Source organism: Quercus lobata, chromosome 9, assembly GCF_001633185.2.
Source record: "Quercus lobata isolate SW786 chromosome 9, ValleyOak3.0 Primary Assembly, whole genome shotgun sequence".
In the NCBI taxonomy this organism is placed as follows: domain Eukaryota; kingdom Viridiplantae; phylum Streptophyta; class Magnoliopsida; order Fagales; family Fagaceae; genus Quercus; species Quercus lobata.
The window spans coordinates 2,210,058-2,238,035 of NC_044912.1; the positions used below are offsets into that span (position 1 = coordinate 2,210,058).

Consider the following 27,978-nt stretch of genomic DNA (forward strand, 5'->3'; position numbering starts at 1 on the left):
ATTCAACAATTCGAGAAACTATCATTACATCGTGCTATGACCCGGTTGAATGAATAGAAATAACTAGTCGTATTCCAGGCGACAACCCTCCAAGAACAAAGAGAAAAGAAAGGAATTCTGTAAATATTATTAGCTTGCCTCTTATTCCATAACTCTTAGTTTAAATACATCAACCAAGACCAACTCAAATAAAGGGATAACCACAATTAAAAAGATAACAACCAACCTAATAGCTAAGTCTATCCAAGATAATAGGATGAGTCCTATCTCCAGGAAGTTTATTGATAACAACAACTAATGACAACATCCTAATTCAAATACGAAACTATCAATTAATTCAAATACGACACTTGAGGCATTTATCTTCAGCTGCTCTGCTTTATCTTCGGCCACTTCTAGAGTCCAACTTCAGTTGCATCTCTTGTTCCCTCTTCCACGTGTGTTGCAGACATAGCACATCGCCTATGCTCTTCCTTTATAGCCCTCATTTTGGCCACCACATCTTCGTAGTTGGGAAGCTTTGGATGGACATGACTCAAGCGAGCTGGGCTGTCCTTTAGCTCTTCATGATTTGAAGTATGAAATGAATGGTGATGATTTTTGACCACGCTAGGAGTCTTCTTTCTCTCACTATCCCAAGAGAAAGGGCATGATTGAATGTCACTTTTGTTAGCTAAAGGAGTAGTAGTGCTTGGATGAAATGTGTGTTCTTCAGCTATTTCACTCATCAATGTGACAATCTGATCAATAGGTACCACATATTTGCATAGATTCTGCCTCATTTGGAATGACACAAAATGTCCATGTCCTAATTGGACATTGACAGTCTCAAATTTACGACCATAGCGCCCTTTGAAATAATGACTGAACAAACGTAGCTCTGGCAATTCACCAAGCCTGGACGCAGCAAATATCAAATTTGCCAAAGCTTGGCAAACATCAATGGGCAAGGATCGTATGTCACTGCAAATATCAACTAGGACTTAGAGCAACATTTTATTATTGTTTATGAAACTATGAATACTCAACTAACTAATCAATGTCGTTCACATGTAATCAAACCTTTTGAAATTTAATAAAGTTTAGAGTCCAAGATATGTACCTCTGTTGGCAAATATGGGAGAAATTGGTGAGGACGCATTCACAGCAATCATTTATTTCATCATATGCTGCCAATATTTTCTGATCATTGAAGACTTTCTTGACCTAAATATAATTTTAAAAGGTCAAAAAAGGCATTCATGAGCCCGAACCTCCTAAGAAAATAGTCTTGACCTACGTAGAAATATTTTAGAGTATACTTAAATGGTAATTTTGTCCCTGATTAGCTTTTGAAATTCATAATTATTAATAAACTATAAATTGAAGAAATTTTAGAGGTGTGCATGGGTCGAGTTGAAAGATTTTTTCAACCCAATCTAATTAACTTTGTAGGGTTGAAAATTTTCCAACTCATTATATGAGTAGAAACCAAACCATCCCAACCCACACTGGTCAGGTTGAGTAGGTGGATTATATTTATATGTTTAATGACTTATAAAAATTTGGATTTTCATAAAATAGATAAGCTTTAAAAAAAAAATTAACATGTCTAAATTATATTCTAAAATTTTAAATAAACAATTCTCAAAATATCAAAATAAGTCATACTAAAAATTATAATAAGAACAATAATATAAACTAATATACATATTGTGGAACGAATAGGTTAGAAAAACTAATAGCCTAAACCCTGATCCAACCTGATGTTCAAAATAAAATCACAACCCAACCCAACCCATGAAAACCAACAAGGTGTCAAGTTACTTTGGATTGGATTAGATCAGTCTCATAATTTTGGTAGGTTGAATGAACATCTCTTATAGATCTTGAGTTTGTGCAAGGACCATAATTTTAATAAAGAAATTAATTTTGAAAAGAATTTCAACCATATAATTCCAATAACAAAAACTTGGTGATTAATGTCACTGTACGTAAATGAGAAGAAATCATACCCTAGATAAGGCATTTTCTTGCTGGCCAAGCTGTAGGAGCTGAGCAATATCAGCACGAGACTGTCGTATAATTGAATTCATCCTTCTCTTCAAAATAGCAAGACGAAGTTGAGCCTCCTCTATGGCACGCTTGCTACAACAAAAGCATAATTAGTGTGTTATTTTTAAGACAAGTAAGAGAAGGAAATGAATGGACAAAAAGATTATAAAAAAAATAAAAATGTAATGCTGTATAAAAAAAAGGCACAAATAGTAGGCCAAAAAATATTGATGGGGCTTATAAAATTAAAATTTGGGAAACCTTTGTGAACTCATTAAGGCTCCACTTTCTATATTGGATCCTCAATACAATGGGTACGAGGGTTACTACAACTAGTCTCTTCCCTCCCGTTTTCATAAAAGTAGAAAGAATGTATAAGAGTAGCATATTCCATTCATGTTTAAGATTGAATTTTTTTTTTTTTTAATGGATAAAAGGTTATAAAATATTAAAATGCATGTTTAAGATTTTGAATCATAGTAGTCAAGTTTTATGAATAAAAAAACAAGTAGGAAGATTAAGTAGAATTATTTACCACTTAGAGGCTTTTCTCCACCTTGACACTTCTGTCAATAGGAATAGAAGGGCTGCATAATACACTCGGAGAAGCATTGATTTCCCCATTTCTCCTCACTCTCTCAAACAAAGGAATGAAGAAGATTTTTGGTCTCTCTTGGTTGAAGAAGAAGAATAAGAAGGAAAGACCAACAATGAAATGGATTTTGGCTTTGGAATTGTACGTGATTAGGAATGGATTCATGAGAATTATATTTATAATCTTATTCTCACATTTGTAATGCGGTAATGCGATAATGTCCATGGTAAAATATCTTCACCGTATCATTATTCCTACGTTTTGACAAATAATATGATCATGCAAATATTTTGAAAAAATATTTGTAATATTTGACCTAGTAAGGTCGATTCTTATATTGTGTGAAAAATTGGCATAAATCACCATGTGATCTTACAAGTTTATTGTAATTTGGATTCTAACATATCAAGCAAATTAAATGTTAATTTGCTTAAGTTTTATTTTGAATTATAAAGCACAATGTTCAAGAAAATATTAGTTTATTATTTTCTGGGATTGTTTCCTCTCATGAAGAAAAGATTTTGATTTTAATCCCCTTTCCAAAAAAAATTTTGAAAAAATGTTTAGGAAAATCGTGAGTATACTGTACAGTGTATACAATACAGTAACAAATACATTCAAGTCAATAAAATATTCGGAATATATATATATATATATATATATATATATATATATATATATATATATATATAAAGTCAACTTCTCTTTGTTGAAGAAGAAGAAACTGAAGAAGACCACTGACTTTGGAATTTTGATTTAGAATTGATTCAATAGAATTATACTTATAATCTTTTTGATACATGAATTATACTTATAATCTAATTCTAACATTGAAATGCGGTACAATGTGCACGGTAAAGTATCTTCGTTGTGTCATTCACCATACTGCCCAAAAAAAGACACACCATTTGTTTTCATGTAGATCGAGATTCCTAAGTTTTAACAAGGTGAAAATATATATATATATATATATATATATATATATATATATATATATGTATATATTTGCAATATTTGATCTACGTAAGGTCAAGTCCTATATTGCGTGGAAAAGTGGCATAAAAATTACCTATTATAAAGATCATTGTGATTTGGATTCTAACGTAATAAGATCATATATATATATATATATATATATATATATATATATATCTTGATATAGATATATTCTTTTGTCTGAGAAAAATTAAATAGGTATATAATTAAGGATTATGTAGGGTTTTGGGTCCTTATATTCTTTGGCAAGACAAAACAAAATCAAGGTCTATGAGCACTCTACCAACTCTTAGCTCATGTAATTTTCATTCTCATACAGGTTGAGTAATTACTAGATAAAATCTAGAGAAGAGTTAATTAGCAGTGGGACTCGATGATTAAGTTTTAAATTCTACTGCTAAAAAACATTCAAACTTCTCTTAAACATGCTAATTAAAAGACTTTAACTGTTCATTTCGTCTTGCTGATTGTACAATTGGATTTTTCATTCTATTAAATGTTTTTGCTAAGAGATGGAAGTTTTATTTTGTATTATAAAGCAAATTGTTCAAGTAAACATACTTTTATTCCTCTAAATATATATATATATATATATATATATATACTTTTATATATTTTCTAGGATTGTTTCCTCTCGCAATGGAAAAAAAAGATTTGATTTTGATACCTCTTTCCCAAAAGTGAAATATCACAAAAGAGTTTATATGACAATCATGAGTATACTATTATATATATATATATATATTTATATATATATCGCATAATTATATCATATCAAACTATCAAATCAAAACCAATTATTCACATGTTTTTTAACATCACCATTACATGAAAAGATAATTTAAAATATTTCGTTACATAACAAGATAACAAGGAGTCCATTAATTTAGGATGAATCAATAGTTGAGTCTAATAGGACTAAATTTCAAAGATCAAATCAAGAAAAATTAAGAAGAATCAAATTAATTTCTCAAAATTTTCACGACAATATACAATATCAAATCAAATTTCAAATTTCAAATTTAATAAAAAGTACCCATAAAATGTCAATATTTTGTTCACATATTGGCCCATATCAACATTGATCGAAAATTGAGTGAAATGGACCTAAACGGGTGGAATAGACTAAAATGGGGTAGGAATTTAGGTTGAGATGGAATTTGGTTGATTCTTACCGATTGATTAATTAGCACATAATTTTTTCACTGGAATGGAATGGAATTGATAACTTTAATTTTATTCCATGTTCTCCATATGAAAATGACTAAACAATGCCATTAAATTACATGACTCTTGGTTAAGTTATATCTTTTACTATATTCCAATTTAGTTGCATGCATGCATACTTACGTTACCTTAATATTATTTTGTAAGATATTATACAAAATCAACTAATAAGCATTAATATATTTTGTGTATATATATTTCTCAAATATATTTTGAGTATATATACAAAATCAACTAATAAGCATCATAAGATCTCATGTTTTTATTCAATTTGAAATGTTAGAAGATTTGAAATACTTTCGGTCTATCTTCTGAAGTTAATGACAACCTTATGATCCATAAAAGCATGAACTTTATATACAATCATTAATTTCTGTCACATATTTTAAGCCCTAAATGTTACATTTTTTTTGTAGCTGCTTCTACAAAATATGTATCTCATATGCTTGAATTACCCCTTCTAAGGTTCTCCTTTTGGTTTCTTGCAATTTCTTGAGACCATAATTCGTGCCAGCTTGAAACCTTTCCCTGAATTCATAAAATCCGGTGCAGATACCTTCGATTGCAAATGTGATGAGTATGACAAGTGACAGCCTCAGATTCCTGGGCTATGATAATTCACGAATCCCCTTGAGTTTCAATTTCACCGCCAACTTGGCATCTTCAGTCTGCATTGCAATCAAGTCACTATCACAATAGGGTAACATAAAAGCCTAGATGAATTTGGGCATGTTAATCCGAGGTAAATCTTACTCATGATCAATTGTTCATAAAATGCTCAAATTTAAACGACTGTATACTTCATGTTTAAGAATTAGTAGGGGGATAGTAATTGAAGAGTAACATAGAGCATATGGTACCTTGGTTCTCTTCTTGCATGGGTCAGATCTGCAGATTCTGGTAATGCAATCTGGAAATGTTGATCAAATTGTTATATGATGGCACAATTTCATGATTTTTTATTCCAATTAATAAAAGAGAATAACATAAGATAGAATGGATAAGGAATAAAATCATGTCCTAATTTTCTGCAGTAATTTCCAAACCCTTTGAAGAAAGAATAGAAATATGACCTTAGGAACTGGTTTTGGATTTGGAGCCTTGTGAATGGTGAACAAGGTAGATGATGCATATTTTGAATCTTTTCCAAGCCCAACATTACTTTTCTCGTCTCCCTGCACACAAACAAAATGCAAGCATGATCTGTGCATCCAACACTGAAAATTCCTCTATACATAGCAAACAGAAGAATGTTCATTACCAGAATGCATGCCTCTTCAAACTAAACATAACAAAAACATAGTTTCATAAATCAGTCATGTCTTAGGCATTAAGGTATAGATTTACGATTAAACTCAAGTATTATTGAACAATATGATCGAACCTCGTCAATCATAAAACTACATTTCATCGTCCGCGCCATAAATCTCTTCAAGTAACAAGCCAAAAATTCTAGCAAGAACCAGCACAGCTTTTCATTGTCATTGTATTGATGTCTTGGTAGGCCACATTTGTGATCCAGGTGATGGAGGTGTAACATACTGTCAGTAATACCAAATCTCTAACTAAAATCATCTTCTCCAAATTGGAGATCCTATAATAGGTAGTAGCCTAGAAACCATTAGAGATGTCATGAACCTAGATGCTTCATGAATTAATTTTGAAATGCATCCTTACAACCAAAGTCTTATGATCCTGAGATTCCTAGTGTATGCAGATCTTTTGACCATTTCAATGTGTTCAAGCTAATGGACGCTGAGATTAGGATAATTCTAAGTCCAATGGTCCAAGCTTCCTAGAGGAACCTAGTTAAAACGATCACATCTTTAAAATGCAGAAACGTCGTACGCAAATGTATGCATGCTTAACTAAATCATATCCAGTAGGAATTACCTTTTTCTGCAGTCCTTTGACATTACTCTTTTGCTCAGCTTCAATTCCATAATTTTGATTTACATTATTCTGAGCACGAAGGTTCATAGACCTTTTGTATTTCCAAACCATTAGAATATCACACAAGCAAAGAAAAATCAGAAAAAAGAAAAAAAAATGGTGGTGACAGTATCTGAGGAAAACAAATGTAAATGGATATAGCACATTACATTATTTTCGGTCTTTGGTTCTCGGATACTCTGCCATTGGCTCTAATTTGGCAGCCACTGGGCTCTAAAGGCTTTCTACCAACTCCATCACAGCTCCTGAAAATGAACAAACAATTCAGATTAGTGAGGGAGTGAGGGGAGGGAGAGGGGTTTGGGGGGAAAGGGGGTTGTTGAGAGAGAGAGAGAGAGAGAGAGAGAGAGAGAGAGAGAGAGAAGCATTCTAATTGGTGAAACCAGACCTCCTGTTATCCAGAGCTTTCTTTCTCAAACCACCAGTAACAGAAGCCTTCTTTGTAGTGCTCTGCATATATAGTTGAACGCAACCAGCAAGAAAAGCCATCAGCAGAGGAACTAAAATTCAATATGAATACAACCATGATAGTCTACCTGGGTGGATCGTTCATGGAGTGGCAACTTTGTTGGGAACTTGTCTACTGACCCTTTGGAAGTTGAAATTTCCTTCACCTGACCAACTATACTAATGGGTGAAGATGTCACTGAGCTAGCCCTCACTAATGAAGTGCGCAGAACAGCGGCATTGGGGCGTATTTCCGTATTTTGTCTATTTGAGTAAACATTGTTGGAACTAATGTCTTTTGCAATCTTAGGTGTACTTCTTTTGCTTGAAACAAGACCGTTATCTTTCTTGCCAGCAATTTTATCATTGATAGACACTTTCGGCTTCTCAGATAGCTTAACGGCACCTTTGGTAATTATGTAGTCCAAATGTGTTCTGTTTTCAGCAGACGCAACTGTCACCTGGTAGAACAACTTAAAACTGAGTAACAGAAAATCACCTATCTATTGCACATTAGCAAACTTTAGCAACTAACCACGAGTGCAATCAAAATATAAACAGGACCATAACTTGATACAGCAAGAGAGTTCCAATTAATAAGACAATGCATACAGCAGTATAACAGCTATTTAGTAATCAGGTCTAAACACACTAAGAATTTTGTTTCTGGCAGAGTTTCACCATGACTATGAGGCTGTCAAAATCTTCTTCTTACAGTATTTTAATATTTTTTCTTACTTTTCAATCTCCTATATAATTAATGGAACCGAAAAAAAGGAGACCCTCATTTTATGGATCAGCAAACATGAGAACCACCTTACAATACCAAAAAAAAAAAAAATTGTTGGCCTCCAAAGTCAGTGTTAATAAGTTATGCCATCCTGAGCTCTATAGATTATGTCAGCAAACCATCCACTTGAAAGGATTATTAGTAAATAGTCCTCAAGCAAAGTGAGAATCTTTTCACAGATTTTGATATCATCGGTTAAGGGGAAATGAGACACAAATTAGAAATCCAACATTTTACCTTAGCATTTAGACTCGATGATTGTTTCTTTTGCTTGTTGGCATCATGCTTGGCTCTGTCAGAGACAGAGCAGTCATGCTGGGCAGTTTCTGAGCTCTTACTGACTGATGAAGTGGAGGAAGCCTCTTTTACAAAATGTTGGAGTTCAATGGCAGATAAGGACACACTGGTTTCATCTGTCAGGCTAGCTTTGTCATTGTCATTACCACAGCAACCTAATTCTTCTTTGGTAGCATCTTTTGAACTATCCAGAATGCCTCTAGTTGCATCATTCTCTAAGACCTGTCTTTCACTGACATTGATAGGCTTCTTTTCCTCTTTCATGAAGTCAGCATTGACAGCATTTTCCACTTGTGTGATGGTGCTCATTGCCACCAGGCAAGAATCAGGCTGTGTTGTCTGTTGCTGTTCTGCTTGTAATGCCTTCATAGCTCTGACTTTTTTGTAATATTCTTCAAAGTATGCCTTCTTTTGAGCAACAAATCCAGGGGCCTTAAACTTCTCCAGCTCCTCCTGACGTCTGTTGTGGGAGAACACTGACCGCTTTTCCCATGCAAGTGATTCGACAGCAAATCTTCCAAAAGATATTGAACCATGATCCAGAATGTCAGAGATGGAAACAACCTGCACGCCCAAGTAAAATTTAGATAAAATAACAAAACCATACAGCAGAAATGTTAACATAGAACCCAGTAAAGCATAAGAAAAACATCTTATCACATTTAATTTCAAGATTTAGGGCCATCCAAAATTCCCAACTTGAGCCTTTGGACTCAAAAAAGGCTAGAGAACAAGAAAAGTGGGAAAAAGAAGAAGAATCAGTGTATGTTTAAATGTCAAATACAAAAGTCAATTGAACTATATCTAGATCACAACAAATATAATGCTCCAATTATTTTTATTTTCATTTTCCTCAGATAATTGCTATAGTTCTTACAAATTTTCCTTACCAATAAGTCTAAGCCCACAACCAATTTCTCAACTGCTAAGGTGGCAGCTCATGATTGGTATGCAGTAAAAGTGATGTTAGTGGGGTCCCGTGTGAAAATGATATATTAGAAATCATAATCTGCCACCTCAACAAGAAAGTGAAATTTGTTATGCTTGTAGCATTTTTATATACTTATAGATTACTAAGTTACTAACAGACATGGCTGCTACATTGACATGCCACGTGCATCACACGATCCTACATTCCACAAATTAATTTGTACCACCACATAAAAGCCACTGCAATTTGCAACAAAATTGTAATAAACTTTGTTTCAACCTTACCATTACTCTAAAGAATATTTAGATGTCCATGTAAAATACAATCAATCTATTTTCACAAAACATTTATTAAAACTCATTTCTCAATCTTTAAAATTTCTCCAAAAACAGAATATCCTGGCATCAGAACAATATACTTGCTAATAACATTCCGAAATATTAGATAACTTAACCAAGCCAACCAATGCTTCAAAAAAAATTTGTGAAAGTTTTAGTTTTTGTTCTTCAAATATTAAAAAGGTAATAATTTCATCCTTCTATTTTTTGTTAAAGCTACTCCAAGTCACATCTGCTTTTTAGGAAAAGGATCCTTTCCATTTGAAAAAAATCTAGTTCATGTTTCAATTATGCAGCACAAATCTAAAGGTGTACAACTTCATTTAAAATCAGAACCTTGAAATGGTCTCCATTTCCAGAAACAGAGAAGAGATCATGTTATAGCCTTTTAATGTACAATGTCAACACTTTGTCTATCACATAAAGAATTTCTTTATAGGTAGTCATATGGGTATACTACACGAACCTTTCTCAAGGTTTCACAAAATGACACTCCCCCAAATAATGGACGAAATCACACTCATGAGAAATTATTTGGTACACCGTGTGTATTACACCTCCTTCTCACATGTGGGATCCGCCATTTTGTGAGAGGAAGGTGCAGGACACTATGTTCATTGCTCCTCAGTCAAATTAAATTGCAGCTGTTTACCTTTATAGTATGAAATCCAAATTTGACCAAATTTTAAGCCTTTCCAAAACTACTTCAAATAGTACAGACAGCTTAATTGAATACTTCAACAAGCATTCATATATTTATATCACCATCACAAAAAGCAACTCTATCTTTGACCTTAATCACTTTACCTTTTATTCAATCAATAATTCCCCAACAACCAAAAAAAGAGAGAAAAAAAAGACAGCTATTGAAAGAGTAATTTAGAGTGTACCTGAGATTGTTGGCCCTCTAATGGTACCTCAGTTTGTGACCATTCATTGCCACAATAGCTATGATGATAATGATGATCCATATCAGTTGCCATTTCCCAATTACTCTCTACACCCAGACTACTCTAACAAAACCCCTGTCCAATAATAACCACCAAAAGAAAATTTAGACTAAAAAAAAACACATGGGACCAAAATATTTTCTAGATTGTACCTTACTACAATAAACTTCAACTGTTTCATGAATTTTACAAAGGAAAAAAAAAATGCAAAGAGTACTCACAGTGACAGATAGAGATTCCAAGGTCTTTTAACAGTTGAAAAGTTAGTTACTTCAAACTCATTGTGTATTAAGGATGTGTTTGGCTGTTTATTTTGGGGGTTTTTGTTTTGAAGGTTACAGTTACCAGTTTGTGGTGTTTTGGTTTGTGAGAACTGAAAAGTGAGCAAAATGGAGAGACAAAGAAAGAGTGAGCAACCAAACTTGTTCTTAAGGGAGTGAAGTGACGTGGCTATGGTGCGGTTACTCACAACCGCTTTCTTTTTGCATCTGGGTCCTACTGCCGCCACGTTGCACAGTTGATTTTGTGTGAAAGATGTGGGTCCACGATGAAGGGTCGGGTCCAGTGGTTGTTTGTAATATCTGGGGTTTTAATGAATGTGGTGACACGTGTGTGGATACTATCGGTTGGTGGGTCCCGGCTGCAATATGAGTATATGGGTGTGGTTCTGCCGAATAAGAAAGTTTTGTTTATTTGGTTGCTTTTTTTTCTCTTTAGATGAGAATCTTTATTTGTTTATTTATTTATGGTTTTTGTGTCCAATGGTGGGTGCGTACCCACGTGGATGGACTATGTTAACAAGATGGGTCTTGCATAAGGCTACATGTGATGGAATCATTATGGTAGCCACTTAACAACAATATCACGAGCACATTCATTTTTTCTAATTAATTCTATAATCTTGATTTGTGTGATTGCAAGTGATTAATTAAAAAAATGTAGATCCATGTAAATAAGAATTGGAAAAAAGTGTCACTACTCATAATTGTATACATCAACAAATTATAACATTGGACGTGATAGTGTGTGTTTTTTTAAAATTAAAAGATTGTAAATGAACCAATTTGTTTATGAATAATTTGAGCTCAGTTTGGAAAAAAAAAATTTGATTTTGTTTGTTTGTTTTGCAAACAAGCTATACTCAAGCCTAAGTTTATACTTGACTATTAAATGACACAAGTTCAAACATAGTAATGTGTTTGTGAACAAGCTTGCGAATATAAGTATAAGGTTCAATTTAACCATATGCAATTATATTTTTTATATGTACAATTTTCTAAATTTTCTAAAAAAATAGTTATATATGTTTGAAATTGTCTTGTATATGTTTTGTAAATAGAATTATACAAGATATCAAATTATTATTTATAGTTTATTGATAATATAAACAATCTATTCATAACAAAAATTCATAGATTTATGAAGGGGTAAAAAATTTAGTCATAGTTTTACAATATATGAAAAAGAAATAAGTTAATCAAATAATCAATGGACAAGTTTAAGCTTGTTCAACAAGAAAATGATTGGGGGATAGCAAAGACTCGAAGATCCCAAGCTCAATTCATCATACTATTAGTTCATGGAGTTTTCGAAGTATCTCCTAGTGAAAGAGTAGAATAACTTAATCAAAGGTTGGTACTTTATTAGGTCATAAGCACATGCAAAGATTTGTCTCTTTGACAAGCTTTTCTGATAGATCATGGCTACACAAACTTCCAACCATCTCTTCTTTTTCTTTTCTTTTAATTTTCTTCCATTTAAAATGTGATTAATTCTTTTTGGAGTTATGGGTTTCGATATATTTTTTCTTTGTATTTTACAAAAAAAACACGATGCATTTTTTTATTTAATGTACAAGTGTTATACATTAAAAAAAAAAAAAAAAAATGAACTTGATTAAAACACAATTTGTTTAACTGTGTTTAGTGACTGAGATTTATATTTGACATGACAATTCCACCATGCGTTTTGTTAATAGCACAAGCCTTAAATTCTTTATTTTTATTTTTATATATTTCCATTCATTTTAACATAGTAAAAGCAAAAAGAAGAATTTCTAAAATAGTAAAAATATTACATATATTTAGTGATCAAATGGGTATGCGGAAAATAAAATATGACTTGGTCTATTAATGGTATTGTTTATTTAGATTTAACTGCAGTCACATGACACCCATGGAGTATATATTGTTCGTGGATAGTAAAATTGAGCTACACATTTCAATCACATGACACCCATGAAGTATTGTTCGTGGATAGATTATTAAAAGAGGGATTAAGCTCTCGCAGAGTTCCAATTGAATTTAGACATACTCTTTAGACATTAAAGTAGCAAACACTTTCTTCAATTTCTACTTTCTACTGTTTGAAAAGTAAAAAGTAAAAATAGCCTCAGAGGCCATAGGCTTTCGATCCCTGAATTACTATTGTAATTATTATATGAATGTATTAATATTTGGTACATGAGTTGACCAAGAAGATCTATAACTTGTAATAATTTGCTTCCATTTATGTGGACTCTAAACTAACCACAAAATTAGAGTAGTAATTTTCATCAAGATTAGAACCTGGTCTCCCTCATTAAAGGTTTGTTAGGGTTTTTGGATGACAGCTCTTGCTACACCAGTCAAAATGTTCATAGTCTTATAAATAAAATATTTCAATTCACATTGGTGAATATCGGTGGAGGAAAGGTCCATGTTTACCCTTTTTGAGAAGCTTTGTTTAATTAATACTCTTTTTGCGTAAGGGAGGTGGTGACAAGACCAATGACTTTACATTTTCATCTCAAACCCATGTTCGGTAGGCCCAAGTAAAATTTGGGCGGCGAGTCTAAGTCCAAATGAAGTTGGAGTAACGAATTTTTTACTCTTAAAAAAAAAAGAGAAAAAGAGTAAATTTCATAAAGGTCAACCCTACTTTTATTATTTTCAAAATTTAAATAATTATATCGAAACTTTCTACTGAAGAATTTGCTTCAATCTAGAAAAATTACCATTGAAAATCTCTTAACTCAAAGGTTTAAAGTCTTAAGTATTGACCCAATTATGTTATACAATTCCTCAAGTTCCTTGTTTTTTCACTATGTGAGATTTTTAATTACTCGCATGTGCAAAAGCATGCCCAACAAATGAATAATATCATTTATTTTTTTTATCATTTTGAACTTTTTAATATGCAAAGTTGAGAACAATGCCAGGTTCAATCACGACACTAAGAGTCTGTTTGGATACCGCTTATTACTGAAAATTGAAAATTAAAAACATTGTAACAAAATAATTTTTAAATGTGTGAATAGTACTGTGAGACCCAGTTTTAAAATTGATTTTGCTGAAATCTGTACTTACGAGTCTCGTGAACAGTGCATGAGACCCACACAAAAAACACAGACGTGCCGTGGGATGCTATCCAAACCCAGCCTAAAATGACTTTTACAACGAAATCTTCACGGGATTCACACAAAAAAACACAGACGTGCCATGAGACGCTATCTAGACCTAATCTAAAATGACTTTTACAATGAAATCTCATTAATCGTTTGTTCATAATACATAGAGGATGTGATTAATTTTTGGAATATGATGTCAAGAGCTTTGTAGCTTTGTTCAACTGATTGATATTTTTTTATATTTTCAAAATATTTAAGATCTAAATACTTATTGTAACTATCAAATTAAAAAAAATATCATGATTCGTGATTCGTGATTAGTTGGTGGTGAAATGAAAGTTAAATAATAATAAAAATCCCTTCAAATATCTTTTTATTTATTTGGCAGAGATTCTCTTGTTGGAATAATGTTGGACTTGTTCCACTCCCTAATTTAAGTTGGAAACAATTAACTATTCACCTTTTTAGCTGCTTGGCAATTCTATACATTCTAGGAAGCTGCTTGCTTTGAGAACCACACCAATTCTCCTTCAGTTCGAAAACATGCAGCCTTAAATTAATACTTTATATATGTTGTAATTAGACACCCAAATGGTTGACAGGCAGGAAAGCCAGACAATATGAAACCTGACTTTTTCTATTTTTTTGAGAAGAATATGAAACTTGATTTGATCATTCATTAGTGTTGAGTATTGGTTTTGGCAGTTGGAATTTTCACATTCAATGTAGAAATAATTCCACTCTTCCTCTTTTTTCATTGGAGTTCCACTTTACAAGTTACAACCATAGTAATCTAATAAAGTATGCATAAATGAAATTCGAAAAAACACACGTGCTAAATAAACCCCATTTCAAAATTTAGTAGTGTTTTTCATTGTCTTTGACCACAATCGTTCAACCACTGTGGTTAAATAAATTGACTTCAAGATCATTATATAACTTGTTAATTCTAACTTTTTGGTACACCCAAAAATTGTTTTAGGTTTATTTAATTGTTTATTTTAAAATTAAGGCAGTTGTGTAGATTGTTGTTACTGTTTGAACTTGGATACGCAGATGAGAGCCAATTATGCAAATAAAGTACTAGAACTCTTCCGTCAGAGCTGATTAATATTAAAACTTGCTACAAGAAGCTAAAAATTGAAGTGAACAATATGTAATAGGCTTTATTAATTGGTATGAATAAACCACTTATTTTACATAAGTAAAACAAAATACATAACTGTTTTTAACAGTTGCTACATACAAGTAGCATAGGACTGAAATGAAGAGAGAGAAAAAAGCCCCCAGAAAAGATATATAGTAATAATGTAATAGTACAATAAAACCCAACAAAAATAGACTACTATGTGAGAGGGCCAGAGCTAGTAAAAAAACAAAACCCCAATTTGATGCTTCAATAAAGCTAGCCTCCATCCAAATTCTTAAAAGCTGCTCATTTAATGCAAAACTCGACCCACGTGTCTCTTCATGACTCAACCACAATGATACTTTGTACCAGAAAAAACTTGCACATACTTGAACTTGAACCATTCTCCACTGAATGCCTCAAATGACCAAACTAAACTATAGAGGAGTGACCTCAAATGTATTGAAGTAAAACCTTTCTAAAAGGAAGGGAAAAAAGTTAAAAGAGTTACTATAGTTAAAGGCTTCTTTTTGTCTTAGGTAATTACCGATAAATTATGTGACATATATTGTTCAGTTCTCTGATAAAAAAGAACTTGTGTTTAAATCTCCCTCTCTCATTTGTTGTAAGAGAGAAATGGAGATGAGTATGATGCTTACGAGTCCCAAATGGACTCATATTGCAATTCTTCCCAGTCACTGAACTCAACATTGTTGTCATACAATACCATATTCTCCTCAAACAAAAGAGCTCCTGTCAACTCCATCCACATCTTTGGTGAGTCCAAAGGTGACTCATTAATGGCTTGAATTTGGCTAGGTGAAAGTCCCACCCTGACCGGCATCACATTAGCCCCAGAGCTTCCCATCTCAGGCCTTCTAAACCGCAATGCCGCCTCTTGAGCCGCCATTTGCACGTCCTCAGCTCTCGAGCTCTTAGGCCTCGGCAAGCTATCAACCAATTCAGGAAAATTCAGGCGTGCCCCACGTCCTCTAAGGTGCAATGCGGCCACATCATAGGCCGCGGCGGCCATTTCTGGCGCCTCATAGCTCCCCAACCATATCCTTGTTTTCTTCCCTGGCTCACGAATTTCAGACACCCATTTGCCCCATTTGCGCCTTCTCACACCCCTATATGTTGGTGCAACAACGTTGGGATTGGTTGGTTCTTCCATGTGTATGTGTTTGAGCTTTTGCGAGAGAACACTATTGTTGAGTGTTTTTCAATGAGCTAGCTAGAGAGATACTGGTTTTGGTAGAGAAGAGTGTGAAGCAATCATGATATAAATATAGGAGATGGATGTGAAGTATTATTAGTGTGAATGAAATTTAAGAAACTCTTTTTTTTTTTTTTTTGGAGATTGAAAGGGAGTTTCCGAGTAGCTACGTAAGTGGGAAGATGCTGTCAATGGGCGCATGCGCACGTTTCCTTTGGTTTTGCATTATGGAGTCATACCATGGCACATGTCTATTCCTATTTTGTATTTATTTGGTTTTGTTTATTTTTTTTAAGCACATATAGGAAGTTTAGAAGAAAAAAAAAAAAAAAAAAAGAACTAAGTTTTCTCACAATTGATAACTTTATTTAGAGAAATATATTATTATATCTACACTTTGAATATATTCTTTCTTTCACCTTCCTTATTATATATATGGGTCTTACATCCATTCTCTCACATGATGAATCTCACATATAATATAAAAAGAATGTGAAATAAACTAATATTGGTGTGAAAAATTCATAGTTTTTAGAGTATTCAATTCATGCTAAAGTGTTTTTTTTAATAAAAAGCATATTAAAGTGTATTATATACAAACTATTTTAATTAATAAATGGTAATGCTTTCTTAATGCTAGAACCTCATATTGTCTACGAGAATTGATCCCAAATTACCTTAAAACAAACCAAAGAGTAATCAACAAACTAAAAATATATAAACTTGTACAAATTATACATATTGATTCCATCTAACCACTTTATTTATTTATTTTTATGATGACTTTTAGGGAAAACTTTCACAAAACAATATAACCAAGTCCTTTGATTAGATGGTTTTCTATTACAAGACGCGTTACAGGTGTCTTTAAACTTTAAAGTGGTCCTAAATAACGTACGACGTGATCTAGTCCATTGATTAGATGGTTTTCTTCTTCAAATTGTTTTTTTTTTTTTTTTTTTTTGCCTATTCTCTCATTCTATGCATGTTTTCTACATGGCTTTGACAGCATAATATATATCGATGTATTGAAAACTTTAAGATACAGATTTATAAAATCATCGTACTTAATTGCTTTTAACAAAGTTTAATTAATTTAAGTATAAAACGTGCACCATGCAACAGTTGAACATAGAGAAAGTTTCTAAACCAAGGTTTTCTCTGTCTCAAAAAATGTACTTCTTTTATAAAATATTTGGACATATGTTTATGTAGAATTTATAATTGATCCATAAAAGTTTTTTAATTGTAAAATTAAAAGGTATAGACTATTTAATAGCTATGGTACTTGCTTTTAGAAAAGTTTAATCAGTTAACTTCATGGTCATAAAAACGTGTTATACCATGCACAAATTGAAAAATGTAAAGCTTGTACTCTCTTTTTTATGTCCAACATCATAGTTTGGCCTCATTTTTTTTTTCTATGAAGAATGTAGAGTCCTCACGTCTGATCTCAGGAGAATAGACAAGAAATAGTTTAAAGGTTGATGCTTGTGACCCATATTGATCAAATTCATTCAAATATTTCAGGAAAATCACCGCCCAAATTGCTTAAAGAGGGGACATATGGTCAAAAGGAAAATGACCCCAAAAAATGTCACTTTCGCAAACCGAATGGGGGGAGAGGGGATGTGGGGTATTATAAGCCACTAAAATTTTATCTCTTAATTTGTATATGTAGCTTTCTAATTTATATGTTCCCCAAGGGGGGGGGGGGGGGGGGGGGAGATTTTATAAAAAGTTTCAAATTTTATATCATATTTTTTTAATTAGAATTTAGGTTTTTTATTTTGTTGATTAAAATCTTAAATTTGCGAAATCCTTTCAATTTAAGGTATTTTTCCATCACCATTATTTATTTCCGTTATTCTAAACAGTATTACAAAATCTTATCAACAATTTCTCAATTTTTTCTTTAGTCCATTACAATTCAAAATAATATAGTTCAATATTTTTTTTTTTTAATTATTGAATAAGGGATCTAACTCATCTAAGTTCTAATTTTAGTTACACAAAAGAAAAAATAATTAATATTTTAATTTGATGATAAATAATAATCTTAGTAGAAAGGCTGCTATAAGATTAATTAGATCTTAATACATATTTTTTAAATTTGTGTCCTCAATTTCTAATTTATCAATCTTATAGTAATTAATTGGTTTATCATAAAAATAGTATTAAAAATGGACTAATAGTCTAATTACAAAAAACTATATCAATTTATTCAACAATTATAAAAACATATAGTGATGCAAGCATTTCTATTTCTAATTTCTATTTGCCATATTCTAGCGCAGTTTATAGTCTTTGACACTCTTTGACACATTCTTATTTTCCTAAGGTTGATCTATCTCCACGAAGTACACATTCTCAATCTCCAAGGACATCCTCTCACATCCAAAAAACACGTGCATACACCTATATACAGGGTTGTTTAGGACGGCAACCAATTTGACGCTTATTTTTACCGATATTTATCTAGCTGTCTTTTACTTTCATGTCACTTTTATATGAACTCGGAATTTCTTTTTTCCACAACTCAAATCATATCAAATAGTTATGAAAGTGAGTGAAATTGGTTAGAGTATTCGTTTTAATGCTTGTATAATAGAAAACGTAACACATTTTAGCAAAATAAGTTTAAAATTCACCTACATCAAGTTATGTGCAAAATTTGCCGAAAACATATGATTACTATACTTAGACACTATTTATTTTACCTTTATTTATTTATTTTTATGTATTTTGAGAATAAAACAAAAGAGTTAATGAAAGTTATTGTATGTAAAAAAATAATAATAATAATAATAAAATATAATGTAAAATAAATAGTTTGATAAGAAATTTCTAATAATGTTAATAACAAACTGACCCAAATTTTATATTAAAAAAAAAAAAAAAGGATATGTTATTATAAATTTTTAAACGTGCTGATAGGAACACTCTTGTCATCTTATTATTATTATTATTTTTTGTACATGCACCGTGAAGAAATCTTAGACCGTGTCGACAATCGACACACACACACTTAGCTCTAAACTGCACATTGCAGATAGGTCAAGCCCCCGTGGAAGCTAAACAGCTGGATCAAGCTAAGACTAATAATTGAGCTTCGGTGTTCCATCAAGGTCAAGTCATTTATCACCAACAACCTTGATAGAAGCAACTTTCAGGTTCGACTGCAGCACTAGCTGGCACCGCCTCCCCCTCTCACCGTACACCAGTACGCTTTGCGCGTTTCTGGAGACCGTAGCAAAAGAAAAATATCGTACCATGTACGGTCTTCCATATTCTTTGTCAACATTTTGCTTTTTTCCCATCTATGTTATTTTTTTTCGATCCATGTACTTTCACAGTTCACTAGTCAATGGTCAAAAACATGCTGAGCTTTAGCAGTTTAGCCCATCTTCTGTGTGGGGTTTCCTACTTTCCTGGGTATATATATAAATTAGTTTCGATCAATTTAATCAAAGTATACTTTTTTTTTTTTTTGGGGGGTAGATTAAAGTATACTTTAAGTAAAAGTATGCTTTAAGTATGTTCTTTGACGCAGCTGATGGAGAGCTTTATGTTCATTATTATTCATCAAGTTTCATGTAAAGTGTGTCTTGATTGGATTAAAAAAGCAATAATCATGAAACATATGCCATAAATTTTCTCTAAATAGACAAAATGTCGTAAATTTAACTTTTATGATAACTATAAAGATTAATAAAAAGAATTTCTCGCATGGACTATGATCTATGAAGGAGGAAAAAAAAAATAGATCGAAGAACGCAAAAAACATTTATGCAACATGAAAAATATTTACATGGTTCACCATTTGGATTATGTTTGTAAAGTTGTAGCAATTTTCACTATATCAGAGAGAATAGTACAAAAAGCTGCTTGTAGTCATAAAACTCTAATTTTGTAGTGACAAAAAACGAGTTAAAACCCTATTTAAAACGGTAACGCATACAATTCCAAGTCAGATCTGGTCTAAACCCTATCAAACATAAAATTAGGCTCTATACAATCTAGTCAATTTGAGACATATCAAATCCCATGATAAATGAAATTTTTATGAAAAATAAAACAGTCTTTGCAAATATTTTTCAATGAATATTTGCGCTTTAAAGTAGGCAAGATTTGAATCTGTTACAATGTTACTTGATTTTCGATAATTTTATGAAAGATATTGTATTTTTTTTTTAATAGTATAGAACAGAAGGAATATTGGAATAATATTATAAAGCTAAAAATATAAAGTTTCAAGATTATTATACTAAAATAATATCAAGCGTGTTTGGGACCTTGGGTTGGTATATCCCACCAAACCGACAACCCCATTTCCGGTGTCTTTAGGCCTATTGCAAACTTTAATATGTATTTCCTGAACAGGGCTACAACCCATAACTTTTCCCAATGGGCCTCTATTTTTTATGTTCCCTACTTTGGATCTAATATGCAGTTGAACTTACAGCTTGAACCCATGCACCTGGTAAGTGGAGAGGTATCATTTCACCTAATACTGTTATAATGTTTTTAAAATTCTATCCATCTATCTTAAAATGAATTAGATGAATTTTCAATATATATATATATATATATATATATATCATCGTCATTGGCTAGATTATTTCACTTTCTATCCATGAGATATCTTGAAAACCTCGTGGATTGATAATGTGGTGGATTGAACCTTAAACCTTCAAGTTACGTTATATTCTAGACCAATGAGCCCACTACCTGAGTATCTCCATGGAAGTCAATCAACTAAAATCTATAATATAGAAATCAAACAAAAGTCATATTAATTATCTACATATATTTCTAATATGAGAAAATCTATAAAGACAACAAAAATATCATAACACATATAACAAGTGTTATAATATTAGTTCACTTATGCTTCACAAGTGTTAAATTAATAACATTATGTATTTTTATTATTTTTTTTAGAATCACAATCATATGATTTTTAAACAGGTGGGTTTCCGAGTGGAAAATAAAAGTATGAATTTGTTGCTTATATGAATTGACTCAACCCTCCTCAAATCTATGGCTTTTGGAACTAATGTAAAAAGTACAATAATTATGTTGACGACTTATCAAAGGAAACTCATAAACAAAAGGAATTACATGTAAGAAAAAATAATTTGACCAGAGCCCTCTCAGAGATTGCCTCGTTAATGCATGCCACATATATTAAGCCACAAACTTAATTGAAGTTCAAAACAACTTATACAAAACCTCAACTTTAGGCCAATCTTGGACTTAGCATGGGGCTCAAGAACTTTCAACAAATAGAGCAAGGCAGTGCAAATAGAATGCAAGCAGTGGCAAGGGACAACACATATTTAAAGATAGCTAATTTCTAAGGACCATGTTGTCATAGCAGCTATACGATGCTAGTACAAAGTTATTATTATAAAGCAGCTCAAACTAGTCAAAAAGTCATCAGAAAACTCATAAACAAAAGGAATTACATATAAGCAAAAACACTTTGACTAAAACCTTCATATATTTTATTAAATTGCCTGGATGTTATATTTTTATGTATTTGTTTTCAGATTATCCATATACATTAAATGGTTCCTGGTCATTCTGCGCAAATGAAGTTGCTCTAATGGTTTTATTAAATGGTGTGAAGCCTAGCATAGGCATTAGATAGCAACAACCATAATTCAATCTACAAACACACTGCTTATCATTGAAATTTTTAGCTGTCTATTGCAGCTAATTCTTGTGATCGAATTTTAATTGCTCATTAAGTAAATAAGGTGTATGGTGGAGCAGGAATTAATTCTTAGAACTCAGAAAGGCTAAATATAACTGTTCCTATCTCAATAATTCTCACAATTTACCTTATAAATGCCACATTATAATAATCTTTTATAGGCATCTTATCAAAAAACATATCATGCATCATTGTTGCAACTTGCAACCACTCTACCCCTACATATAATGTGATTAAAGAATTACCAACAAATACATCCAACTCAAAACCCCATCAACAAAATCCTTAGGGTCTATTGGGATTTTGAATACCGTTTATTACTAAAAACTGAAAACTAAAAACATTGTAGTGAAATAATTTTTAAATGTGTGAATAGTACTGTGAGACCCAATTTTAATGAAAATTTTGCTGAAAAAAGTTCTTGTGAGTCCCCTGAACAGTGCACGGACTCATTTATTTTGACGCAAACGCAACTAAAAATGAGTTTCAGCTCTATCCAAACTTACGCTAAGTTACTCAAACTCACGCTAAGTTACTCAAACTCTTTATCAATACCCAACTCTGAAATTGAAGCTCAATCTACCTTTAAATTAGTTTTGTTAAGTACCACAAACCAGCAAACATATATGGTAAGATTAACAACTTTGGTTCTTAAGAACCCTTACAATAACACAACCAAGAAAAAAAAGAAAAAAAGACTACACCACAACAAAATTACAAATAATCAACTCATTTAAATTGTGAATCGTTTATTCAATGACATCCAAATTATGAGTAGCACAAAAACAATGAAAATTAACAGCAAATTGTGGTTAGTTTTCACACTAGCCATGAGTTATGACACAACAAAAATACTTTAAAAAAAAATTACTATTTATAATACAAGGTTCCTAAGCCTGTGCAAGTTTGGAGTCAGTATAAAACATACTAGCATCGATGACCATGAAATCTATTAACTATATAAAAAGCGGCTATGCTGCTACAGTATTTAGCCACTGTTCACATAACGTATTGCACTGTTTATCTACAGTGTAGTTTTGGTGAGCCACTTTTTTTTTTTTTTTGAACAGTTACAGATTTTTTTTTTCGGTCTTCCATTTGTTTTTTTTTTCTTTTATATATATTGTTATACTGACACAACAAATTTCACGATATTTTCACAATTATTGAGATATCAATTTCTTATAAATCAAAATAAAATAATAAAATATGAAACCACAACTAAAAATAAATGATTTGTGAAAATGTTGTGACACTTGTTAGATAAATGTGTAAAAGCTTCAGTAATCGGTGTGTGCGTGTTTTTTTTTTCTTTTAAATATTTATGTAAACTAGTATGTATATTGTTATATTGACACAATAAATTTCACAATATTTTCATAATTATTGACATGTCAATTTTTTACAAGGCGAAATAAAATAATAAAATATGAGACTCTGACCAACCACAACTAAAAATAAATGTTTTGAGAAAATGTTACAACACTTATTGTACAGTGCTTTTGTTTTATCGCCAATGCATGTATGCACTGTATCTACAGTGCTTTTGGTCTAGTTAACTCGCACTGTAGCTACAACGCCTTTTTTTTTTTTAATCGGTTTGTGTTTTTTTTTTCTTTTAAATATTTATGTAACCTGGAATATATATTGTTATACTGACACAACAAATTTCACAATATTTTTACAATTATTGACATGTCAATTTCGTACAAGTCGAAATAAAATAATAAAATATAAGACTGTAACCAACCACAACTAAAAATAAATGTTTTAAAAAAGACTTATTGTGCAGTGCTTTTACTTTATTCAACTGGCACTGTAGCTTTTTTTTTTTTTTTTTTTTTCCAGTAATCGGTTTAGGTTTTTTTTATTTTTTTTATTTATTTTAGATATTTATTTAAGTTGGTATATATATTGTTATACTAACATAACAAATTTCACAATATTTTCACAATTATTGACGTGTCAATTTCTTACAAGTCAAAATAAAATAATAAAATATGAGACTATGACCAACCACAACTAAAAATAAATGTTTTGAGAAAATGTTACAACACTTATTATGCAGTATTTTTGGTTTATTCAACTGGCACGGTAGATACAGTCCCTGAAATGTTTTGTTTTGTTTTTTTTTTTTTTTTCAATAATCGATTTGTGTTTTTTTTTTCTTTTAAATATTTATGTAAGCTGGTATATATATATATTGTTACACTGACACAACAAATTTCATAATATTTTTACAATTATTAATGTGTCAATTTCTTACAAGTTGAAATAAAATATGAGATTGTGACCAACCACAACTAAAAATAAATGTTTTGAGAAAAAGTTACAACACTTATTATTATCACAATATTTTCACAATTGTTGAGATCTCAGTTTTTTATAGATCAAATAAAAAAAAAATGCTAAGACTACAACATTTTAACATTAATTTCTACCATGCCTAAAGTTTTTTTTTTCCAGTTATCGGTTTGTGTTTTTTTTTCCCCTTTTTAAATATTTATGTAAGTTGGCATATCTATTTCTATTAAATATATAAAAAGAGTCAAAGGTTCGTGAATAGTGTTTTTTTAGTTTATTCAATTAGTGAGGTGCACTTTTTGTTTTGTTTTGTTTTTTCCTTCAAGTATGCCAGTTGGTTTGAGCTTTGTTTTTTTTTTTTTTTTTAAGATCTTTATATGTTTACTTTGTACTTACAATGGAAGTTCACATTGAGGGCGTTTGGATTCAACTTAATCCTATGTCTACGTTTTGCAACACATTTTCAGTCCTTTTTTTTTTTTCTTTTTTTTGCGCATGAATAGTGATTTTACTGTTCAGGAGACAATTTTTACTGTTCACACATTGTTTATCACTGTAGCAGCATTGTTCATACATTAAAAAAATATTAAAAATAGGTCTAATGGCACTATTTACACATTTAAAAATTATTTTACTACAGTGTTTTCAGTTTTCAGTTTCAGCAACAATAAGTTCAATCCAAACGGACCCATTGTACTTACAATGCAAGTTTACATTGTAAATACACAAAAGTGGTTAATATTATACACATTTGCACAAAAAATGGTAAATATTGTACAAATTTTGTAAATGTATACAAAATTTGCCAATTTTTTTTATTTCTGCAATATAAATTTACATTGTAATTAAGTACAATGTATACATAGAGATATTGTGAAAATGTTGTAATGCATGTGTCAATTCCTTATGAGTCAAAATACAATAAAATAAAATAATAAAATATCATACCGAGATCTAGCACAACTAAAAATGTCGTGACATATTGTTGTTATTATAATATATTCACAACTATTGAGATGTAAGTTATAGGTTAAAATAGAATAATAAAATATTAGACTGGGATTCGTCACGGTCTTATTCAAATGAGATTAACTTTTTATGACATAATTATTAAAATTCTTAAAATTAATGTCTCTTTTTATTAATGTAAATCTCTATGTATTTTAAAAATCAAATGATTTATATCTTTATTTTGTAATACAAATAAAATTTAGAATTGATCTTAATCACTACTTTTTTTTTTTCATGGTTGGCACGTGCCTTGTATGTGCTGCCCTAACCAGTACTATAAAAACCCATAATGTTGCGGTATTTGGGCCTACACCTAGGGCTTGGTTGGGTTGGGCTGAAATTGAAAGCCTAATTTTTGGACATACTACCAAGTACCAACCTATATGCAAATCAGTGAATTTTTGGGCCTCTTAGACTGGGCCGGGATGTTAGTGGTATACCACTCGAATTTTGTTGAGTGCTTCGGATACCCACAGAAAATGATCTCAAAACACCTTTGCCCTAACTCTCTGACATTGACAAACGATGCTCCTCTATACAAAGCTTATAGCCATGCTTAAGGTTTTGAATTGGGATGATGTGAGTGGGAGGTTTCCGTTGTCTGTTTAACAAACAATAACAGCCCATGTATACGTATGCTATTTGGGCCAATCCATATATGTTGTAAGAAAGTCACTATAGTTTCTTTTGGGTCAGCTGAGATATGGGCTTTTGGGTTTAGTAGAGATAGTATCTCCTTTGGGTTGTTGGTGGGATCAAGGTAATTGAGTGAGCTTTGTTGACGATGAGCTTTGTGCACAAAAAAGAAAAGAAAAGAAAAGTATCTTGTAAGTCAGTTTTACTAGAGTTCTCTCATGTAACATGTTCGGATCTCATGTGTGTGTGAGTCCTACGCAGGGGTGGTCTCATGCTCTCATGGAACTTGTGCAATTAATGAGAAATTTTCACAAAATATTTTTTTATCAAAGCAAAAAATTTAATAATTATGGTAATTATTAATAAACATTTATTATGATTTTGTTCATATATGGAAGTATGAAACTATATATTATACTATATAAAGAAATAATATTTTCTATCAAAAAAAGAAAAGAAAAAGAAAATATGATTTGGTAAGATTTTAATGTAAGATTTAAATATAGAATAAAATTTATTTGAAAAATATGTAATAGAATAATGACATGTAAAATTATTCTTACTAGCTTTTTAAGGCAAAATATTATGATTTTTTTTTAGAGAGTTTCAATTTGGGCATATAAATCTAAGCCATATCATGTTGAACACAACAGGTCAAAAAGAGTTAAGAGCTAATAGCAATAGCAATAGTAGTGGTTGAAACTGTTTGAATCAGACTAGGAAATCTGAATAGGCACTGTTTGTTTCAGAAGGAATTAAGGTAGGAAATGGAAGGGAAGTGCGAGGTGTTTGTGAAAGAGCTAAAGATGGTGAGCTTTTTATCAGCACCAATGGTAGCTGTCTCAGTCTTGCAGTATAGCCTGCCGTTTGTTACCCTGATGATGGTGGGACACCTTGATGAACTCTCTCTTTCCGGGGTCTCTGTCGCCTTTTCTTTCACCATTGTAACTGGCTGCAGTCTCATTGTAAAGTCCTTTTGTCTCCTTTGTCCTCCTCTAGATAAATTTCATGCATGCGTTATAGCTGAAAATTTTGAAAACCCTGCTTTTTAGTCACCGTAGAATAGAAGCCACACCTATAGATTTACCAATCACTAATGAAATATATATCCATAGTAAAGCTGCAAAAAAAAAAAAAAAAAAAAATTCAGCTTAATTGATTATTTGGCTATCCGAATTACTTTGGCCTGATTTAAACTTGACCACCTTTGTGCTTGAAGTCGTTTGGCAAGCCCAAAAAAGTCCAGTTTTTTGGGATTATTTTGAGAGGTTATACACACACCAAAAAATATAATAAAATAATCCTCAATTTTTATTCTTGTATTACTTTCCACAAATAAGCCATCAGTAAAGCGTATCCTAATGCACTAGTCTTTATTTTATTTTATTAATTTTTTTTTTTTGGTGTTGGTAGAGCTCAAGATTCTTCACAATCCTAAATGAATTTGATTGACTTGCCTAAAACTAACAGCCTAATATCTGTTTACTTACTTAAAAAAATTAGTAAATCAAAAGCATAATTCTTTGTCAAATGTATGACTATTGTTGTTGTTTTTGTCTGCTAGTTTGAGAATCTGATATGTCTGATTAAGGAATTTAATTCAATCATAACGATAAGTGAATTTTTGACTGCTAAGCAGTGTGGGATGGCTGGTGCATTAGAGACTCTATGCGGACAAGCCTATGGGGCAGAGCAATATAAAAAACTACGAATTTATACTTACGCTGCCATCATCTCTCTTACTCCGGTTTGTATCCCAATATCTATCCTATGGATGTTCACAGACAAATTACTAATACTCTTAGGCCAAGATCCAACAGTCTCACATATAGCTCACAAATACTGCGTATGCCTCATCCCTCACCTGTTTGCATACACTATACTTAAACCACTAGTTCGCTATTACCAGACTCAGAGCCTGATCCTTCCATTTCTCTTTAGTTCATTTGCAGCTCTATGTTTCCATATACCTTTTTGTTGGACTCTAGTTTTTAAATTAAAGTTAGGAAGTAGT

At 31.6% G+C, this 27,978-nt stretch overlaps 3 protein-coding genes across 3 annotated transcripts in view; 1 reads left to right on the plus strand and 2 right to left on the minus strand.

The window, feature by feature from the left end:
* The window catches only part of LOC115959854 (TMV resistance protein N-like), a 98,013-nt gene that overhangs the window by 24,719 nt on the left and 45,316 nt on the right, over window positions 1-27,978 (plus strand). The gene's annotated exons all lie outside the window — the stretch shown is intronic.
* LOC115959857 (protein WVD2-like 7) lies at window positions 5,088-10,964 on the minus strand. Its single transcript, XM_031078490.1, has 10 exons — window positions 10,780-10,964; window positions 10,499-10,633; window positions 8,280-8,903; window positions 7,342-7,713; window positions 7,194-7,255; window positions 6,955-7,050; window positions 6,746-6,836; window positions 5,926-6,027; window positions 5,713-5,762; window positions 5,088-5,520 (listed from the first exon to the last, which is right to left on the minus strand). The coding sequence occupies exons 2-10, from the start codon at window positions 10,589-10,591 to the stop codon at window positions 5,496-5,498; spliced, it is 1,515 nt and encodes a 504-aa protein (XP_030934350.1). The 5' UTR covers window positions 10,592-10,633; window positions 10,780-10,964; the 3' UTR covers window positions 5,088-5,495.
* LOC115959860 (ethylene-responsive transcription factor ERF022-like) lies at window positions 15,095-16,334 on the minus strand. Its single transcript, XM_031078493.1, has one exon. It carries the CDS (start codon window positions 16,247-16,249, stop codon window positions 15,731-15,733), a length of 519 nt encoding a protein of 172 aa, XP_030934353.1. The 5' UTR covers window positions 16,250-16,334; the 3' UTR covers window positions 15,095-15,730.